The 19,131-nt window shown below is 40.3% G+C and overlaps 1 protein-coding gene across 10 annotated transcripts in view; it reads right to left on the reverse strand.

Moving 5' to 3' along the window:
• Positions 1-388: 388 nt before the first annotated feature.
• Positions 389-19,131, reverse strand: part of prdm16 (PR domain containing 16) — a 302,841-nt gene continuing 284,098 nt past the window's right edge. For 9 of the 10 annotated variants that reach the window (XM_089119357.1, XM_089119354.1, XM_089119351.1 and 6 more), the window contains 3 exons: positions 15,007-15,228; positions 10,419-10,590; positions 389-3,660 (listed from right to left, as the gene is read on the reverse strand). In XM_089119357.1, coding sequence (XP_088975483.1) covers positions 3,526-3,660; positions 10,419-10,590; positions 15,007-15,228 — 529 coding nt within the window. In that variant the 3' untranslated portion in view covers positions 389-3,525. The remainder of the gene's footprint in view (positions 3,661-10,418; positions 10,591-15,006; positions 15,229-19,131) is intronic. The other variant, XM_089119355.1, reaches the window with a different exon arrangement.

The raw sequence follows: 19,131 nt of genomic DNA on the forward strand, positions 1-19,131 counted from the left end.
TATTAGTTAACATTAGTTAATGGACTGTGAACTAACATGAACGCACAATAAACAGCTGTATTGGTATTGTAACTAATGCATTGCTCATCGTTAGTTCATGTTAGTTAATGCATTTACTAATGTTAACTAATAAACCTTATTGTAAAGTGTTACCAATATCTTATCCTCAGATTAGAGGTAGGGTGAACATACTGTACTATGATGTTTTGCTGGAGTCAGAATGGAGCACGCATGGAATCTTTATTCTCTTAGCCTTTGAGGTTCTGGTGACATCACATCCCTTAATGTGAATTTATTGAAATTCTGCTCTGCACACTTTGGACATTTTCTCAACTGTCTTCCTCATGGATGACATCTACAGGATTAAGGGTGAAAAAAAACATTCATATAAAAAGCACACAGGTTTTTATTGCATATCAATTTCATGTATAAATTCTTCATAGCATTGGAAAGATTACATTTGGTATACATATCTATTCTACAGAATTAACATCAGAATCATGTCTTTTCCATGAAATTGCCCTAAAGTACATCTTCAGTAATCACAAGCATCAAAAAAGAACTTCAGAATTTCAGAATTTTCAGTATTATTCTACAATCCTTAAATTTTGTCATTATTTCTCTCCCACAAGCATATTGTTCAGTTCAATAACCATCTGCCCATAGTATTTAAGGCAGTAAACAGGACTTAAAGTCAAACCTACTAACCTAACCACATGTACAATAAGTGCATCTACAAATTCATTGTTTTTTTTTTTATTATTATTTTTTACTTTTTAATTTAAGATACACATTTCACAAATGGACACCATTATGACCTCTAAAACACAAGTCATGCACAATATTTTTTAATAAACATAACAGAAGCAATATACAACTCATATCCAAATGAAACGAGCACCATCTATTTTCAAACCCATGTTTAAAATGAACTTTCGGACATATCAATGTTATTTTTTCGAAATACTATACACTTTTTTTTTTTTTTCGAGAAACCACATTATTTATGGATTTTGAAATGTTTGTTTGTAACGTAACAGTGGCCCAAGAAGATCTGCATTGCTAATTTGTTGACCATTTAAATGATGATTTTACCAGTGTGGGTCAATTTCTTAACCTACAGCGCTCGCTAAGTACAGTAGTATGTGACATGACTTCATACTCATAATTCCATTACATCCCTAGAAATCCTATGCATCCCACAGGCTTTTTACTCAAGGATTTGAGTAAATTATATAGTGAGGAGATACGGTATGAAACAGGATAATAGTGCGCATTATCAAGCAGATGCCCTGTGAAAGGCCAGTCGAATCAATCTCGTGTTTGTGTACATTCGTAAATGTTAAAAACTGAGAAGCTTTTCTGGATATTCTATGCTGTTTTATTCTAAAGCATCTGATAAAATGGCCTGTTTGACCCATGAGTTAAAGTGCTTGTTAAAACCAGCCTTGCTTGGAAACATGTCATTAAAATCAGTACTAAGTTAAGAGCTCAGATGTAAAGGAAAGTATGTGTTAGGCAGACAGGGTTGTGTGTTGATCTAAGTGCTGATTCCAGAGAACGTAGAGTCTTTTTAACATCCAAAAACAAGTGGAGAGGAAGTAAAGGTATGAAATCCTGACCAAAAAGACATTCAATCAAGAGACGTTAACTTTATGAAGTTTGACTCAACCTACATATTAAATCTACTCTACACATTCATGATATGCATTCAGCTGTTTACGATTCATTCGCTGGCTTCACAGTTCAGAGAAGTTGTATGAGGACTCGTGTCGTGTGTGTATTCGTGGTCTTTGGGCCTCTACGCTCTTGTGAACATTAAATGTTGCCGCTCACCGTTTAATCACAATCCCATTGTAGCCTCTCACTTGCTGTGTCTTTTTTTGGTATGCAAATAATATTAAGTATTTGAATTATGTCGAATTTGATATGATATTTAGGACCAGCTGACAAAGTAATGGGACATGGGAAACATGCAATTTGAACCCAGAGATACACTGTTGACCCATTTTTTTATGAATATGTTTAACTATGAGTGATACAAATGTCAAAATATAATGCCCCTCTATTTGAGGTACCTGATATTTTAATTACATTATTTCTTTTAAATCACGCAGTGCCTACATTTCTAAATGGTTGAAAAAGACTTCATGATTATGTGCTCATAAAGGAGACAGTCTTTTGTAATTCAAATTTTGGCAACTTTCTTTTCTACAAAGAGCTTAAACATTTGAGAATTTCCATGATATTTCAGTAATTTCATTCCTTCAAAAGAGTGGGTAAAACATTGTTTTCTTCATTTTTTCATTAATAAAAAAAAAACAAACAAAAAACAATCTAAGTAAAAATAAATAAAAGACAAACACTCATCAATGTAAGTAGCAACAACCGAGGAAGAAGAAAAAAAAAAACTACTAACAGTGGAGGCGACCACTTGGGAAAGAAATGATTGTCAAAGAAAAGGGGGTTATTTGGCACACAACACTCTCTGCTACCAACTGTTAACTTAGTTTGTATATCATACAACAATATTGTACAAATTTGGTCCTTCACTAAAGAATTATATTAACATTTGAGCACAGGTGTGCTCAAAAAGAAACAATACTGTTTACCAAGGAACAAAAAAAAAATCATAATATTACTGAATTCAAGAAGAAGGAGAAACCATTTTTCCAATTGCCCCACTGGAGAATAATTTAACTCTTAAAAACAAACGTTTAGTTGAGACTAGAGGCCTGTATACAGCTCAAATACTTACCATAACAACAATAATTACAATGACGATGATGCTATACAAATGAGCAACCATGCTGCGTGATGTATCATATGAAGATTTGACCGCTTTTATCTGACCCGGTGACCTCCAGCATAGACTTTTAGAGACTCGGTCAGCCTTGGGGGAGAGTTAGCATGCTAGTTGCGGGCTAGACTTAAGTGCTTCTATTGCCATTGGAAATCAATGTTGATGTCTACACTAATGATCTACTGTAAGACTTCGGCTGTGAGTTAATATAAAGGAAACCTTGGTACAGTGCTGTAGAAAATCAACTTGAGAATGGAATGCTGTATAGAAACGGTTAAAATCTCCAGTTGAAGAAACACATCAACTACCCTGTCCAGTCAACCCCGGCTTGGGCTTCTCCGAGAACATGGTAAAAAAAAAAACACCCTTGAGAGCAGTCTCTGTGAAATGCATATAATTGACAATGAGGTGATTTTCGAGTCTTTCGAATGCATCCTCTTGATTCAGCTGCTGAGGAGAGAACTCGCTATAGTTGCTAGTTGCAGACAGGAAAGATGCTGTATGGCTGGGATTGGTTGATTTCGTTCTTGTGTAATAAAACTCTCCCATCTATGATTGGTTCCTGTGTCTGTTTCGCTCAACAGTACGGTACGTTCTCCTCCTTATGCGCATAGTGGTGGTTCATCAACTGTGGCATTGCTGGTCTTCATGTTGGTCTCTCCTCCCATCTCCTCCTTTCTCCCTCCATCTCTTCTGATCACTCTTTTGTCTTGTTCTTGCTCTCAGATGTTGTTGAGGGGGTGAAAGGAGCTGGTTTCCGACGGCCCTCCTCCCATGTTGAGCCAGGCGTCCAAGGAGTTCTGGGAGGATGAATGCAGATTGGCGTTCTCAGACAGAGAGAGCATCATTGCATAAGCCTGGATGAAGAAAACAAGGAGAGTTTCACCTCAGAACCAAAACGCACATCAAATTTGACCCATTTTCATTCCAAATCCATGTGCTGTTATTTTCAGCTGCTGATTGAATACTCAAAAACTTATTTTTTATGTTCCAGGGAATGAATAAATAAATAGCAGTATGTGAGTTTAAAAACATCAGTTCCCATTCAGGGAACTTCGAGCTGCGTGTAAACGCTGTGGGAACGCCTCTGCGTGACGAGTCATGAAGCACGTATAAAATCTGTCCAATGGCGAGACGGAACGTCATAGGCGGGGTGACGTATCGACCAGGAAACTATAAAGCATCCCCGAAACACAAGCGCAACAGCTTCTGAGTCTTCACAAGCGCTCTATGTATGAATTTTGTCTGTCTGTCTAATTTTGTATATTTATATATATTGATATGGCGAGCAAACAACAGCAGAATTTCAGAAAGTGTGTTCATCCCTGCCCTCGCTTCATCATGGGTGGGGATACACACGATCTGTGTGTTGTTTGTTTGGGAGTGCAGTATGCTCAGTCGGCTCTCGAGGGGGCCGGCTGTGAGCACTGCGAGTGTCTGCCCATGAAGACACTTCGCTCCCGCCGGGCACTCTTCGAGGAGAGTGGTTCGGTGCGCGCTCCCCGCGGCTCGGGTCCCGCTGCTGCCGAGGCACAGCGAAGGCTTGCGTCGTGGGGATCGCAGATGGATCTATCAGCGGGGATTGAGACGGGCCCCGCCCTTTCTCTGCCCTTACCTGGAAGATCCAGTGCCTCAGTTCTCGCTGCGGGGGTCCGCGTTGCGGTTTTTCCTGCCCGGGCTGAGGCGCCATCACTTCAATTATCCAGTTCTGAGGAGCTGGATGTTGAAAGTGTGGATGCAGAGTCTATGGACTCAGTGGAGAGCGAGGGAAGCTCGTTTGCCATCCCAGTCTCCCGCGAATGTAGTAAAAAAAATAAATAAATAAAAGGAAAAAAAAAAAAAAAAAAATGGAGGTTTTTGACTCGGGCTGTGGAAAAATTAAGCATTGAATGGCCAGTTGAGAAACAAGAGTCGAGAGAGTAAAATGGATGAGAGATTTTTAATATCACACTCACTACCTCCATGCCGGTGTTTGCCCTTCTTCCCCGATCTACACACCGAGGTGTGTAGATCGTGGTACAAACCAGTGTCAGCTAGAATTTTGACACACCAGACCTCTATGTATGCTAATATTGCTGGGTCTAGGAGATATGAGTGAGGGGGAGGTCGTCGGCACTGACGTGATTAATGAGATACTGCGTCAGGCGGCAGATATTTCTCTCTGTGCCACCAAGGAGACGGCCAGATCAGTCGGCCGCTCTATGGCAGCCCTGGTGGCCACGGAGAGGCATCTGTGGCTAAATCTGGCTAATATGAAGGAGAAAGATAAAGCGTTTCTCCTGGATGCGCCGCTGTCGACCGCTGTCGCTCCAGAAATGTCTCCCCCTCCGTACTCATCCTTCGGGGGCTGCTGGGCGAGAGCAGCCCCGCCCGTCGAGAGAGCGTCGCGTCTCGGGCTCCTCCCCAGCAAAACTGGGCTGAGACGCGGCGTTCTCAGGCGAGGTCTTCCCGGGATAGAACCGATCTGAGGACGGTTATTGTCGCCAGGAAGGCTTCGTCGAAGAAGTCCTGACGCCACTGGTGTCAGGCTACTGAGGGTGGTCCCCACCGTGAGACAGAGGTGTTCGCCGCTGAATCCGGCGCCCGCTCTCTCTCGGTGCCCTCAGGGGTTCGTTCTGCCAACCCTGCCTGTAATGGGGGGTGCAGACGGTCCCAGCGAGCGATTTCCCGAGGGACGCTCGTTTGCTCCGAGGAGCGATACAGAACGGTCGTTAAACCCTGCCTGTGCGCGGTCACAGGGCGCTGTTTCTGTTTTTAAAAACTACTCCAGAGGCCAGTCTCGAGAGACTGGTACCCTTAGTAGAATTTCTGGTAGAATGGGGAAGTCTTCCAAATATATCTCGTTGGGTCCTGCAGACTATCGAACGCGGGTACGCGATCCAGTTCAGGTCGCGTCCACCTCGTTTCCGGGGGGTTTTGCCCACAGTGGTGACCCCCGAGCAGGCTCTGGTTATGGAACAAGAAGTGAAAGCTCTGCTACTGAAGGGGGCGATAGAACGAGTTCTTCCTCCCGACAGAGAGCTGGGGTATTACAGCCGGTACTTCATTGTTCCAAAGAAGGATGGGCGGCTGCGTCCGATTTTAGACCTGCGCCTCTTAAATCGGTCAGTAGGGAAGCTCAAGTTCTAAATGCTGACTCTCAAGCAGATCGTGTCACAGATCAGGTCCGAGGACTGGTTTGTCACGATAGACCTAAAAAAAGACGCGTACTTCCATATCTCCATCCTTCCGCAACATCGGAAGTTCCTGAGGTTCGCTTTTTGGGGCGAAGCGTACCAATATCGGGTCCTTCCATTCGGCCTAGCGTTATCTCCTCGAACCTTCACGGAATGCATGGACGCGGCCTTGGCCCGCTGCGTCTCCAGGGCATTCGCATTTTAAATTACATCGACGATTGGTTGATTCTGGCTCAATCGGAGCATCAGGCGATTCGGCATCGAGATGTCGTCCTCGCCCACATCAGAAGGTTGGGGTTGAGACTCAACGCCAAGAAGAGTGTGCTTTCGCCAGTTCAGCGGACCACTTTTCTAGGCGTGGTATGGGATTCGACGACGATGCAGGCACGTCTGTCGCCGGCTTGTATAGCCTCGATTATCTCGACTGTCAAGCAAGTGAAGCTAGGCCAGTCACTCACTGTAAAGGAATTCCAGAGAATTCTGGGTCTGATAGCAGCAGCATCCAACGTGTTACCGTGCGGCCTGCTGTACATGAGACCACTACAGTGGTGGCTCAGGACCGAGGGGTTCTCCCCGAGGGGAAAGCCGCTCCGCAAGATCAAGGTCACGCGACGTGGTCTCCGTGCCCTGGCTATGTGGAAAGAACCTTGGTTCCTGTCCCTGGGACCTGCGCTGGGAGCCCCGTGTCGCCGGGTAACGGTGACGACGGATGCCTCTCTCACGGGCTGGGGAGCGATCATGAGTGGTCGCTCGGCCCGCGGGTTGTGGCAAGACCATCATCTCCGATGGCATATAAATTGTCTAGAAATGATGGCGGTGTTTCAGGCTCTGAAACACTTTCTCCCAGACCTCAGAGATCATCATGTTCTTGTCCGGTCAGACAACATGTCTGTGGTCTCTTACATAAACCACCAGGGGGGTCTGCAGGGACCCGTTCTGCTGAACCTGCCTGTGAGGGTGGACGCAGACGGTCCTAGCGAGTGGTTTCCCGAGGGAAGCTCGTTTGCTCCGAGGAGCGATACAGAACAGTCGTTAAACCCTGCCTGTGCGCGGTCACAGGGCACTGTTTCTGTCTCTATAATTACTCCAGAGGCCAGTCTCGAGAGACTGGTACCCTTAGTGGAATTTCTGGCAGAATGGGAAAGTCTTCCAAATATATCTCGATGGGTCCTGCAGACTATCGAACGCGGGTACGCGATCCAGTTCAGGTCACGTCCGCCTCGTTTTCGGGGGATTTTGCCTACAGTGGTATCCCCCGAGCAGGCTCTGGTCATGGAACAAGAGGTGAAAGCTCTGTTACTGAAGGGGGCGATAGAACGAGTTCTTCCCCCCGACAGAGAGTTGGGGTATTACAGCCGTTACTTCATTGTTCCAAAGAAGCTAACGATACACGCCTCCCTCACGGGCTGGGGGCGATCATGAGTGGTCGCTCAGCCCGGGGTCTGTGGACTTTCTCCCAGACCTGAGGGGTCACCATGTTCTTGTCCGGTCAGACAGCACATCGGGGGTCTTTTTATAGACCATCAAGGGGGTCTGCGCTCATGTCCATTATTCAGGCTAGCGCCAGATCCTTCTGTGGGCCCAGGGAAAGCTTCTTCTTTGGCGATTATATATCCCAGGATATTTAAATCGGGGAGCAGACATCCTGTCGAGGCAGGGGCCGAGGCCCGGGGAGTGGAGACTCCACCCCGAGGTGGTGGAGCTCCTATGGAGTCATTTCGGTCATACCGAGGTAGGCCTATTTGAATCCAGGGACTGAGACACTGCATGCTGTGGTTTCTCTGTTCCACCAGCCCCTCTGGGGTTGGATGCGATGGTACAGGAGTGGCCGAGGTCACCCCTGTACGCATTTCCCCCGATTGCTCTGCTCCCAGGAGTTCTGGAGAGGGTTCACCGAGTCGGGGTCTTTCTACTGTTAGTAGCCCCGCGTTGGCCGGCCCGAGTATGGATGCGGGTCGATACTTCACCCCCGCCCAGATCTATGGAGGTTGTGGCTTGGCCTCTGAGGGGGCCCAGCTCATAGAATCGGGTCTCTCGACTGAGGTCGTGGAGACCATCCTCCAATCCAGAGCTCCGTCCACGAGGAGATTATATGCCTTGAGGTGGCAATGTTTCACCTCTTGGTGGGGAGAACACCAGTTGGACCCAGTTAACTGCCCGGTGTGGCGGTGCTGGAATTCCTTTGGAGCATTTCTCCACAGGGTTATCCCACTCCACACTAAAGGATGTATGTGGTGGCCTATCTGCTTACCACGTCCCTTTGAGTGGAGCTTTTCACGGGAGATACCCATTGGTAATTCTTTTTCTTCGTGGTATTGTGAGGTCAGACCAAGAGAAACTAATCTGCTCTGCCCTCTGAGGGCTCTAGATGCTTATGTCCACAGAGCTGCCCTGTGGAGAAAGCCTGAACAGTTATCTGTTTGTTTTGGACCTCCGAAGAAAGGTTGTCCCGCATCTGAGCAGAGGTTGAGTAAGTGAGTGGTCGAGGCCATCTCATTTGCATATGAGTCCGCCGGTCAGCCTTCTCCTTTGGCTGTCTGGGCTCACTCAACCAGGGGTATGGTAGCTCCGCTCCAGGGGCGCAGGTGCTTTCGTCTAAATATGTGCCTGATTTCATACAACGGACACCTGCTCGCATGGCGGCGTTGGTATTAGCGTTCCCACGGCGTTTACACGCAGCTCGAAGTTCCCTGAATGGGAACGTCTCTGGTTACGTATGTAACCCTAGTTCCCTGAAGGGAACGAGACGCTGCGTGTCTATGCCATACTCTCAGCATGCCCGTGAGCGCTTGCTTCAGTCCTATCAGAAGCTGTTGCGCTTGTGTTTCGGGGATGCTTTATAGTTTCCTGGTCGATACGTCACCCCGCCTATGACGTTCCGTCTCGCCATTGGACAGATTTCATACGTGCTTCATGACTCGTCACGCAGAGGCGTTCCCACGGCGTTTACACGCAGCGTCTCGTTCCCTTCAGGGAACTAGGGTTACATACGTAACCAGAGACGTTTTTGGGAATCATTAAATCATTAGACAAACATAATGGATTCCAAATCAGTCATTTTCCTGCCAATAAACAATATTAAAGTAGAACTCCGGTGCAAAATGAACCTTTGGTCTAATAAAACATCCGTTCTCTGAGATTTGTTTTCATGATAATCGAATGTAAAGAGTTTTATCTCTAAAAACTGTTTAGCGTATAATGCTAGTACTGGGGACATTTACTACTGTAAGTAAAAAGAAATCGCTAGTTTATACCACTAACAAGGCTCAAAATAGCCCCACACTAACACAGTAACATAAAGAGGGTCCGTACATGCAAAACTAAGCATTGAGAACTTTGTAAGTGTACAGACCGTTTAATAAGAAGATACTTTATAAAGACAGTTCACTTCGTGTCCACAGGCGGCGCCATCTTTGAAAACAGTCACGACAAGTCAAACCACGAACGTCGTGCTGAGTTCGGGGATTGACTTCTCAAGACTATTTTCTAAGATGGCTCCTGCCTGTATATGCGAAGTGAACTGTCTTTATAAAGTATCTTCTTATTAAACGGTCTGTACACATACAAAGTTCTCAATGCTTAGTTTTGCATGTACGCACCCTTATTATGTTACTGTGTTAGTGTGGGGCTATTTTGAGCCTTGTTAGTGGTATAAACTAGCGATTTATTTTTACTTAGTAAATGCCCCCAGTACTAGCATGATACGCTAAACAGTTTTTAGAGATAAAACTCTTTACATTTGATTATCATGAAAACAAATCTCAGAGAATGGTTGACTAGGTACCTTATGTTCTATTAGACCCAGAGTTCTCCTTTAACAACTGGGTTCACACATATAAGACATGTAACAACTCCACATGAAATGTTAAGACCAGAAGACAATTTAAAGTTAGATATACAAAGCAATGATACAGAAACTAAACTAATAGTGTTAGTTATGTTAATATCATTCAGTTAATATTTGTATCAACATTGAACATTTTCTTTATAAAACAAAATAAAAATGACGATGATTAGGTAGTGCATAAGTTGCATGTAGTTATATTATAACATCTTTTTCTGCATGGGCTATTGCAGGAATTCCAATATGATATATATATATATATATATATATATATATATATATATATATATATATATATATATATATCATGAAAAAATATAAAATTATTATTGTCAATTGAAATTGTATATAAAATATCAAATATTTAATATCAACTTGACTAAAAACATACAATTTGATTTATTTATTTTAGTTTTCCATTGGCTTTTCTGACAGAGTCTACCAAATGGTTGGGGAATAAAGGCCAAACTAAAAAGAACTGTGTCCATATTGATAAGATGCTCTTTAACGCCGTGTCCTTCTCTCGACGTAACATAACGTAAGACATGGGCTCATGGCATAGTGCAAGCACTCTGGAGCAGGTACAGTCACATACCTGTGTTTTAGCCTGCCTGAAAAGAGTTTCTTTCAGCGCCTCCGACTCTACCGAGGGGCTAAAAATGTCTTTAATGTCATATGGCTCCTCGCCAGCCTTATGGAATTCCAGGCCTTTGGGGAAACCAGCCAGAGGTTCCAGATCTAATAGGCCTGCATCCTCCTCAATACACCTGTACCAGGAAGGGGGGAGGGGGCCGGGGGTGTGGAGAGGGGAGGGGACCCTCAGTTAGCCCGCAAATTCAAATCTAAAAAAACTGGAACTGGATGCATTTATGCAGCATGCAGTGGATGAGATGGTGACGGGACATGAAAAAATATAGGTGGGTCATCACACTGGCGGATGAAAGCACAAAACAAATGGACACAGCTTTGGTGTTCTCTCTGTCCATGCAGAATTAAACGAGATGCTGGGAAACACTTGCCCTTGAATAAAATATGCCACGAAATATTGACCATTGAAACATTAAGATGCCAGTGGCATTCCAACATTAGGCGAAAAAGTGAACCGAAATGCAACAGAACTGGACGCTCATTGCACGTGTGCAAAATTGCAGGAAACTGTTAAATTGATCATTTTTTTCTTTGTTTAGGCAAACCAAAGTTTCAATGATTAAACACACATGCACTGACAGATGATTAGTTGCGTTAGTTATTGCATGAGGACTGACAGACAATGAGTATCACAGTAGTAAACACTATGGGAGACAATGAGGTAACACTTTAGAATACGGTTCCTTCGTTAATGAATAACTACACAAGAACCAATGAGTAACACAATATAGTAACTATTATTAACTAACAAGAAACTCTGATTAACGAACTAGTAAGTAATAGCACACAGATGAAAGTGGTAGTTCACTATTAACTAATCAATAACTACTGTTTTTTGAATGTTTCCCAGAGAACATCTGAAAAAGTTTATTAACCCTTGTGCATCCTTGTGGACATTTTTGTCCTTTTCAGTTTTGTTTTTTTGATCACTTTGCCTGTGTTAAAGCTAACTGCAAAAAACTTGGCACGGGTGAGTATTTTTATTGGAATTTTACTATTTCACCGTCATTTTCTTAAAAAAAATATTTTTTGCATTAGGTACAAAAAAAAAATACTCCCTCTCAGCCCCTTTTGGACAAAAATGTCCCCATTGAAACCCATTAAAACTGCCATTTTTAATCCCCGGTTCAGTTAACTATAAAATTATGCAATCTTTGTTAAGAGGCTTTCATTCTGATGGCAAGGCTTCAAAATTATTTTTTTTTTACTATTTTTTATCAGATGGTGTAATTTTTTTAAAAAGTTTGGCCTATAAAACAAATGTCGCTTCATTCCTGTTTTCTGGTTCGGCATACTATATAGAGCCAACTGGATAAATTATGCAACGATATTTGTGTGAGTGTGTTGGTATGGATGTCAGAGTGTGGTTATTATGTGTGTTATAAAAAAATATGTGTGTGTGTGCGCATGTGTGTGTTTGTCAGACTGAGAGAGAAAAACTGCAAATTCAAATCCAATCACTGTGAGCTCCAGTGGGGTTTTGCTGGGACCCATGGGAAAATATGTTACTACGCCCAAACAAACTGTTACCGAAAGCTCATTTTTTGAGATATCATCCTCAAATTTGGAACACAACCTATTTAGATTTATGGCTTTGATTTTATTGTAGTTTTGAGTTCAACCTGATTTAAAAAATATATATTTTATATAAAATATTATTTTATAAATAATTTTCATAAACTTATACCTATATAACTTTTTTTGGGATTTACTTATTATTATTTTTTTACTTCAGCAATAATCTCCAAAGGGTCTTCTTTAAAATGATACCAAACTTAAGTCTGTGCTCCAAAGCGTCACATTTTTATGACAGTTTTTTGACATGGACATTTTTGTCCTCTTTTTACCTATGTGTAACTTTTTTTAATTGATGCACAAGGGTTAACAACCTATTAACTAAAAAAAAAACAATTATTAACAAATTAGTAAGTAATAGCACACAGATGAAAGTGTTACTAGATACTTCTGTGGGAATTACTAATTATTTGGATCCGTATTATAAAGTGAAGATCACTGGAACTAACTAGTAATGACTCAAGTGTTACTACATGATCTAGTCATGATTTGTGGAAGCATTTGAGATTTTTGGTGAATTTTAGTATACTTTTAGAAAATGTCTTTAGTAACACTTGAGTAATTACTAGTTAGTTCCAATGATCTTCACTTTATAATACGAATCCAAATAATTAGTAATTCCCACAGAAGTATCTAGTAACACTTTCATCTGTGCGCTATTACTTACTAATTCATAATCAGAGTTTTTACTCAGTTAATAATAGTTACTAGATTGTTAATAAACTTTTCCAGTAGTTCTCTGTGAAGTATTAAAAAACAGTAGTTATTGATTAGTTAATAGTGAACTACCACTTCCACCTGTGCGCTATTACTTACTAGTTTGTTAATCAGAGTTTCTTGTTAGTTAATAATAAATTGTTAATATTGTGTAACTCATTGGTTCTTGTGTAGTTAGTCATTAACGAAGGAACCGTACTCTAAAGTGTTAGCGACAATGGACGTTTTACACAGACACTCTGTTCCTCAATCTGGGGTGTGTTTCCCGCACAACGACGTAACCCGATGCTAAACTAGTACGAGACAACGTTGAAGAAATCAACTAGCTAGTCACGACTGTTTCCCTGAACCATATTGTCGCAAATTTGGTTAAATTCTTTTAATGAATCTTTTTGAGATAGAACTAATGCTAGATTTTTCTTTTTGCAAAAATTACAAACATGGCATTTGAGGAAAATACTCATTTATTTCAGTTATTTTGCTTTTGTTTACAGATTCAATCATAGGCTCGTTGCATACTAGAGCACGTTCGCACATGCGCACCCTTCAAAAACGACTCTTTAAATCTCTTGACAGATGGAAATTACATTTGTATGTATTATAAATAAAATATTTATAAAAAAAATATATATAATATATAGATTTTACTGAATGTCAGCTTGCTTATTTGGCTCAAGATAAGGATTTATTGAGTCCACAGGCAAACAAGAAACTACTTCTAACCACAGGTCGAAAGCTGACGTTCAAAACACTCAACTTTGCGATGCTGTTTGGGTTACGAAGATCTATGGTTCAGGGAAACACTTACTCCTTGAACTATGCTGATAATGATGGACCATAGTTGGCTTTCGGGAAACGCACCCCTGGTGAGCTGCTTTGCTGTCTACATGAGCAACTCTCTTGTGGCTTCAAAGGCAGCATATCAAGTGAATAGATTTGAAACTATCTTCTGGAAGAGGTTTTTTTTTCCATCGTCTATGCAGCTCACTTGGTTTTGGAACAGAGATATACTGTAGCATTGGAGGCACATTGTTCTTTTGTTACAGTCAATATTCTGTACAAAACTTCTGATCTTCTTAAATGAACACTCGACCAAAATCGAATATAAAAATGTAAATTTAGTGGCATTCAAAACTGGAGGTAAACAGGATGATTGTGTTTGTTTGGGATACATTTGAATATCTTTTTGAATGAAACAGTTTTTTTAAGTACTCTTATAAGTACCAAGGTTGCATTTATTTGTTCAAAAATACAATAAAAACAGTAATATTATGAGATATTGTTACAATTTAAAATGTTTTTATATGTATATGTATGTATATACCTAACTGTAATCATTACTCCAGTTTTAGTGTCGCATGATCCTTCAGAAATCATTTGTTATATGCGGATTTGATGCTCAACAATTGTTGGTGCTTCATAATTATAATGTTAAAAATATTTTTAGATTTTTATGGAAAAGGGGATCAATCTTTTCATGATTTCTGTAGAAAATGTTGAATGAACAGCATTTAATTGAAAGATAAATCTTCAGTATGAATGACTTCACTGTCTCTTTTGATCAATTTAATGCGTCATCCTTGCTAATTAAAATAATTAATTTATTAGTAATAAATAAGGTAACACTTTACAATAAGGTTCATTAGTTAACATGTACAATAGTGAACAATACTTCTTCAGCATTTATTAATCTTAGTTAATATTAATCCCAACATTTACTAATACGTTGTTAAAATCAAAGGTTGTATTAGTTAACATTAGTTAATGGACTGTGAACTAACATGAACGCACAATGAACAGCTGTATTTGTATTAACTAACATTAACAAAGGGTTAATAAACACTGTAACTAATGCATTGCTCATCGTTAGTTCATGTTAGTTAATGCATTTACTAATGTTAACTAATGAACCTTATTGTAAAGTGTTACCATAAATAATATAGATTACACTATTCATTCTTCATTCGACTTTTTTAAATTTAACATGAGGTCTAAATCGACCCACTTAACGTTTCTGGTCTTATCAGAAATATTTCATCAGTGCAATATTACTCCAAACAAACAAACTAACATAGTAATTGCCAATGTCACAAAAGCATCATATTGCAGTAAACGGCTCGAAAAGGCGTATCCGTGCCGACCGTATGATCTACATTTTTACATCTTTAAAAAATGAGTGTTCATTTAAGTGAGAGTGGCTTTTAATCTTTTCTTAAATCAACAGACAGATGTGTTGTGCTGACCTGCGCGTGTGTTCGTAAGACATAGGGAGAGGGGTGGCCTCCTCATCCTCGTCGTAAGTGCCCTGCACCATAGTGGCGGGAGAGGCCGTCTCGTCCTGAGACTTCTCTGTCAACGAGCCTTCCTCGTCTTCATCATCGCCCTCCATCTCCTCTTCCTCCTCCTCCAGTTTGGAGGCAGTGTGAGTGTGACTCTGAGGATGCTCTTCCTCGGTCAGCTCTGACCTGTAATAACAAACAGTCCTCGTTTAGTTTTACATATGACATCTTTCACTGCTGGACCTTTAACATGTCTTCATGCAAACAACTTGTGCTTTTACTGGCTAAGCTCTTTGCAAACAAAATGAGTACAAATACCTATTTGAATACTTTGATTTTGAATACAAAATTTCTGTTGATATGTAAACAGGGAAGGTCATATGCCATTGCACAGCAAAAAAACAAAAAACAAAAATAAATCAATAAATAAAATAAAAGTTTCAGTTTGATTTCAGTAAAATAATAATAATAATAAAATACATCTCCAAAACTTGTTTTCAGATGATCAGAATTTTTTTTTTCTCATGTAAATATATCTTGTTTTAAATATACTGAACGGATATTGTTCTGGAAAAAAGAAACAAGACCATGAATCAAATCAGTTTAAATTCCATAAATTGTGTGGGTGGATGGGAGATATATGGCTACATATGCATGTTACTACATGCTACAGCAAACTTAAATATGACTACAAACTACAGCAAACTTTTTTATTTCAAAAAGAATAATCGTTTTCACCATGAAATGAAATATTCAGTTCTTTTTTTTGAGTGAAACAGTATCCATAGCAGAAGGCGGCTTCTGTTTTATGTCCTTTTGTCTGCAATTCAGTGCTTATTTTTCATGTTGAAAGCGATCATCTTGCATTTTCCTGTCCAAGTTTCAACCAACTTGGGAATAAACTTGAAAAACCTTTCAATTCCGGCAGGAGCCACACACACACACACACGCTTTACATATCCCTGAAGGACTGAAGTGACACCAGATTTCTAATGGCCACTGGTGATGAGTTTTTATGTCTTCGGGACATGGCTATGACATCTAATGACACCTCCACAAAATATCAGATAAATAACTATTTTCACCCTGAGGGTCTATTGAGGTAATTCTCTCATCATAATCTGACTGCCAAATATCAGTGCTACGCCGGTCTCTGGGTTGCCATCCATCATTTTGGATTGGGCTGTAATTCCCCCTGCCTGGCCCGAGCTCGAAAACACAGATCCACGAATGACAAACACACAGGTTTTGCAATTAATGACAGACGTTCCTTGCGAGCGTGGCAATGATGAATTGGCTAATTTCGGAGAGGCGAGACAGAGCGAGCTAGACGGGTCAGCGGCACTCATCATGGTTTGTCTCATTGCCACTGAGTTCCAGAGAAACCGGTTGTTCTGCGAAGCAGCTATCAGCACCGCGCCGTTCCACTACCACTCTTTTCCCAAACATTTCAGTTCATGATGTCATTGCGCATACCCCTCCAAAGTCGTTTTTACTTCAGCGCTCTGAAACGAGCTTCTATTAAAGCAGACGAATGTGGAGAGAGCGCCGGGAAGGTGGGTGGTTAAGCTATGTGAGGTGTAGACTTACCAAAACAGAAAAAAAACGGGAACAAGAAGAACTGCTTGTTTCCCATTTTCCATCATGCTTAAATATCCCATAATCAAATTTGCCCTGGTCTGAGAGAAAGTCCATGCCACGTGGGAGACAGCAGCGGTCCTGCCACAGACCTGTGCTTTGTCTCTCAGTCTAAACATGTCAGAGCGCTGTTTGCGTTAGCTTGAGGGGGGTGGGGGGTCCGTCAATGCAGCACACAGATAAATGTCTCAGTCTGAGGGTCCCCTGATAGGGCTAAACCTGCAGACCCCTACAGACTGACCGTCAAACTCAGACAGACCAGGCACACACACTTGCAAACAGCATTAGCCCAGCTGCAGGTAAACCCCCAGCATGCCTCTCTGTATATTGTGAAGAGAACAGATCACATCTTTTTCCACTGATATTCATGGAGGAAGTAGCTTGCGTCTGCCACTGAATTTTTATCTCACAATTTTGACTTTTTATTTTTCCAATTGCAACTTTTTATCACGCGATTTGAGAAAAAAAGTCAGAATTGCGAGTTAATGTAACGTAATTCTGACTTTTTAAAATCAGAATTGAATGATGAAAAGTCGCAATTATGAGTTATAAAGCCAGAATTGTGAGATAAAATGTTTTTCTGAGATTATATCTCACAATTCTACTTTTTTTTTCCAATTGCAACTTTTTGTCACGAAATTTGAGAAAAAAAGTCAGAATTGCGAGTTAATGTAACGTAATTCTGACTTTTTTAAATCAGAATTCAATGATGAAAAGTCGCAATTATGGGGTATAAAGCCAGAATTGTGAGATATAAATGTTTTTCTGAGACTATCTCGCACAATTCTGACTTTTTTTTCCAATTGCAACTTAGTCAGAATTGTGAGTTAAAGTAACGTAATTCTGACTTTTTAAAATCAGAATTGAATGATGAAAAGTCACAATTATGGGTTATAAAGCCAGAATTGTGAGATAAAAATGTTTTTCTGAGATTATATCTCACAATTCTACTTTTTTTTTTTCCAATTGCAACTTTTTGTCACGAAATTTGAGAAAAAAAGTCAGAATTTCGAGTTAATGTAATGTAATTCGGACTTTTTAAATCCGAATTGAATGATGAAAAGTCACAATTATGGGTTATAAAGCCAGAATTGTGAGATATAAATGTTTTTCTGAGACTATATCTCACAATTCTACTTTTTTTTTTCCAATTGCAACTTTTTGTCACGAAATTTGAGAAAAAAAGTCAGAATTTCGAGTTAATGTAATGTAATTCGGACTTTTTAAATCAGAATTGAATGATGAATAGTCGCAATTATGGGTTATAAAGCCAGAATTGTGAGATATAAATGTTTTTCTGAGACTATATCGCACAATTCCGACTTTTTTTTTTCCAATTGCAACTTTTTATCACGCGATTTGAGAAAAAAAGTCAGAATTGGGAGTTAATGTAACGTAATTTTGACTTTTTAAAATCCCAATTATGAGTTATAAAGCCAGAATTGTGAGATATAAATGTTTTTCTGAGACTATATCGCACAATTCCGACTTTTTGTTTTCCAATTGCAACTTTTTATCACGCGATTTGAGAAAAAAAGTCAGAATTGGGAGTTAATGTAACGTAATTCTGACTTTTTAAAATCCCAATTATGAGTTATAAAGCCAGAATTGTGAGATATAAATGTTTTTCTGATATCTCACAATTTTTTTCCTCAACTCTCAAAGTTAAAGAAGTCAAAAGTGCGAGAAAAAGTCAGAGTTGCAAGATATTAACTAGCAATTGTAAGAAAAAAAGTCAGAATTGCATTTATATTCCGTAATTCTGACTTTATAATTCGCAATTGCGAGATAAAAAGTTGTTGTTCCTTTATTTTCTCGTTTTGGTGAGTCTACACCTCCTATCACCCACCTTACTTGACAATCGTCTGCAATAATATAAGTTCGTTTCAGAACGCTGAAGGAAAAACAACTTAGAGAGGTATGCGCAATGACACCATAAACTGAAACGTGTGGAAAAAGAGTGGTATTCAGAATTGCAAATTTTTTGTTTATTTTTTAATTTTAGCACCAAATTGCTCATTCATTTCTCATTAGAGTTAATGGAGCCCTTCAGTGAGGTGTCTCTCCTAACATCCTTAGGAGTTAAAAAAATTATAATTGTTGACCGTAAAAGTATAAGGAGCCATTCAGGCAGAATTCCACTGAATTATTGTCCAAGTTACCAGAGTTCTAAAAACTTGTGCATTTTGTAACGTAAAAATGTGTTCTGTGTGAATTGGTCCTTTAAGCTAACTTAATTCAAAATTTGGATAGCATGATTCAGATGATGTCATATCTCATTTGAGTAACAACTTTGTCTCAGATGCACTCATAAAATTCCTTAGTAATAGCAGAAATTAAAGCCTTTGCAGTATTTAACTATCCTAGTCTGGATAGCATAGCTTACGTAAATAATGGATTTCTCAGTTATCTCTCATTTAAGTCTCAACTGTCTCGGATGATACTCCTTAG

This window comes from Pimephales promelas, chromosome 14, assembly GCF_988280905.1.
Source record: "Pimephales promelas chromosome 14, fPimPro1.hap1.1, whole genome shotgun sequence".
NCBI classification, from domain to species: domain Eukaryota; kingdom Metazoa; phylum Chordata; class Actinopteri; order Cypriniformes; family Leuciscidae; genus Pimephales; species Pimephales promelas.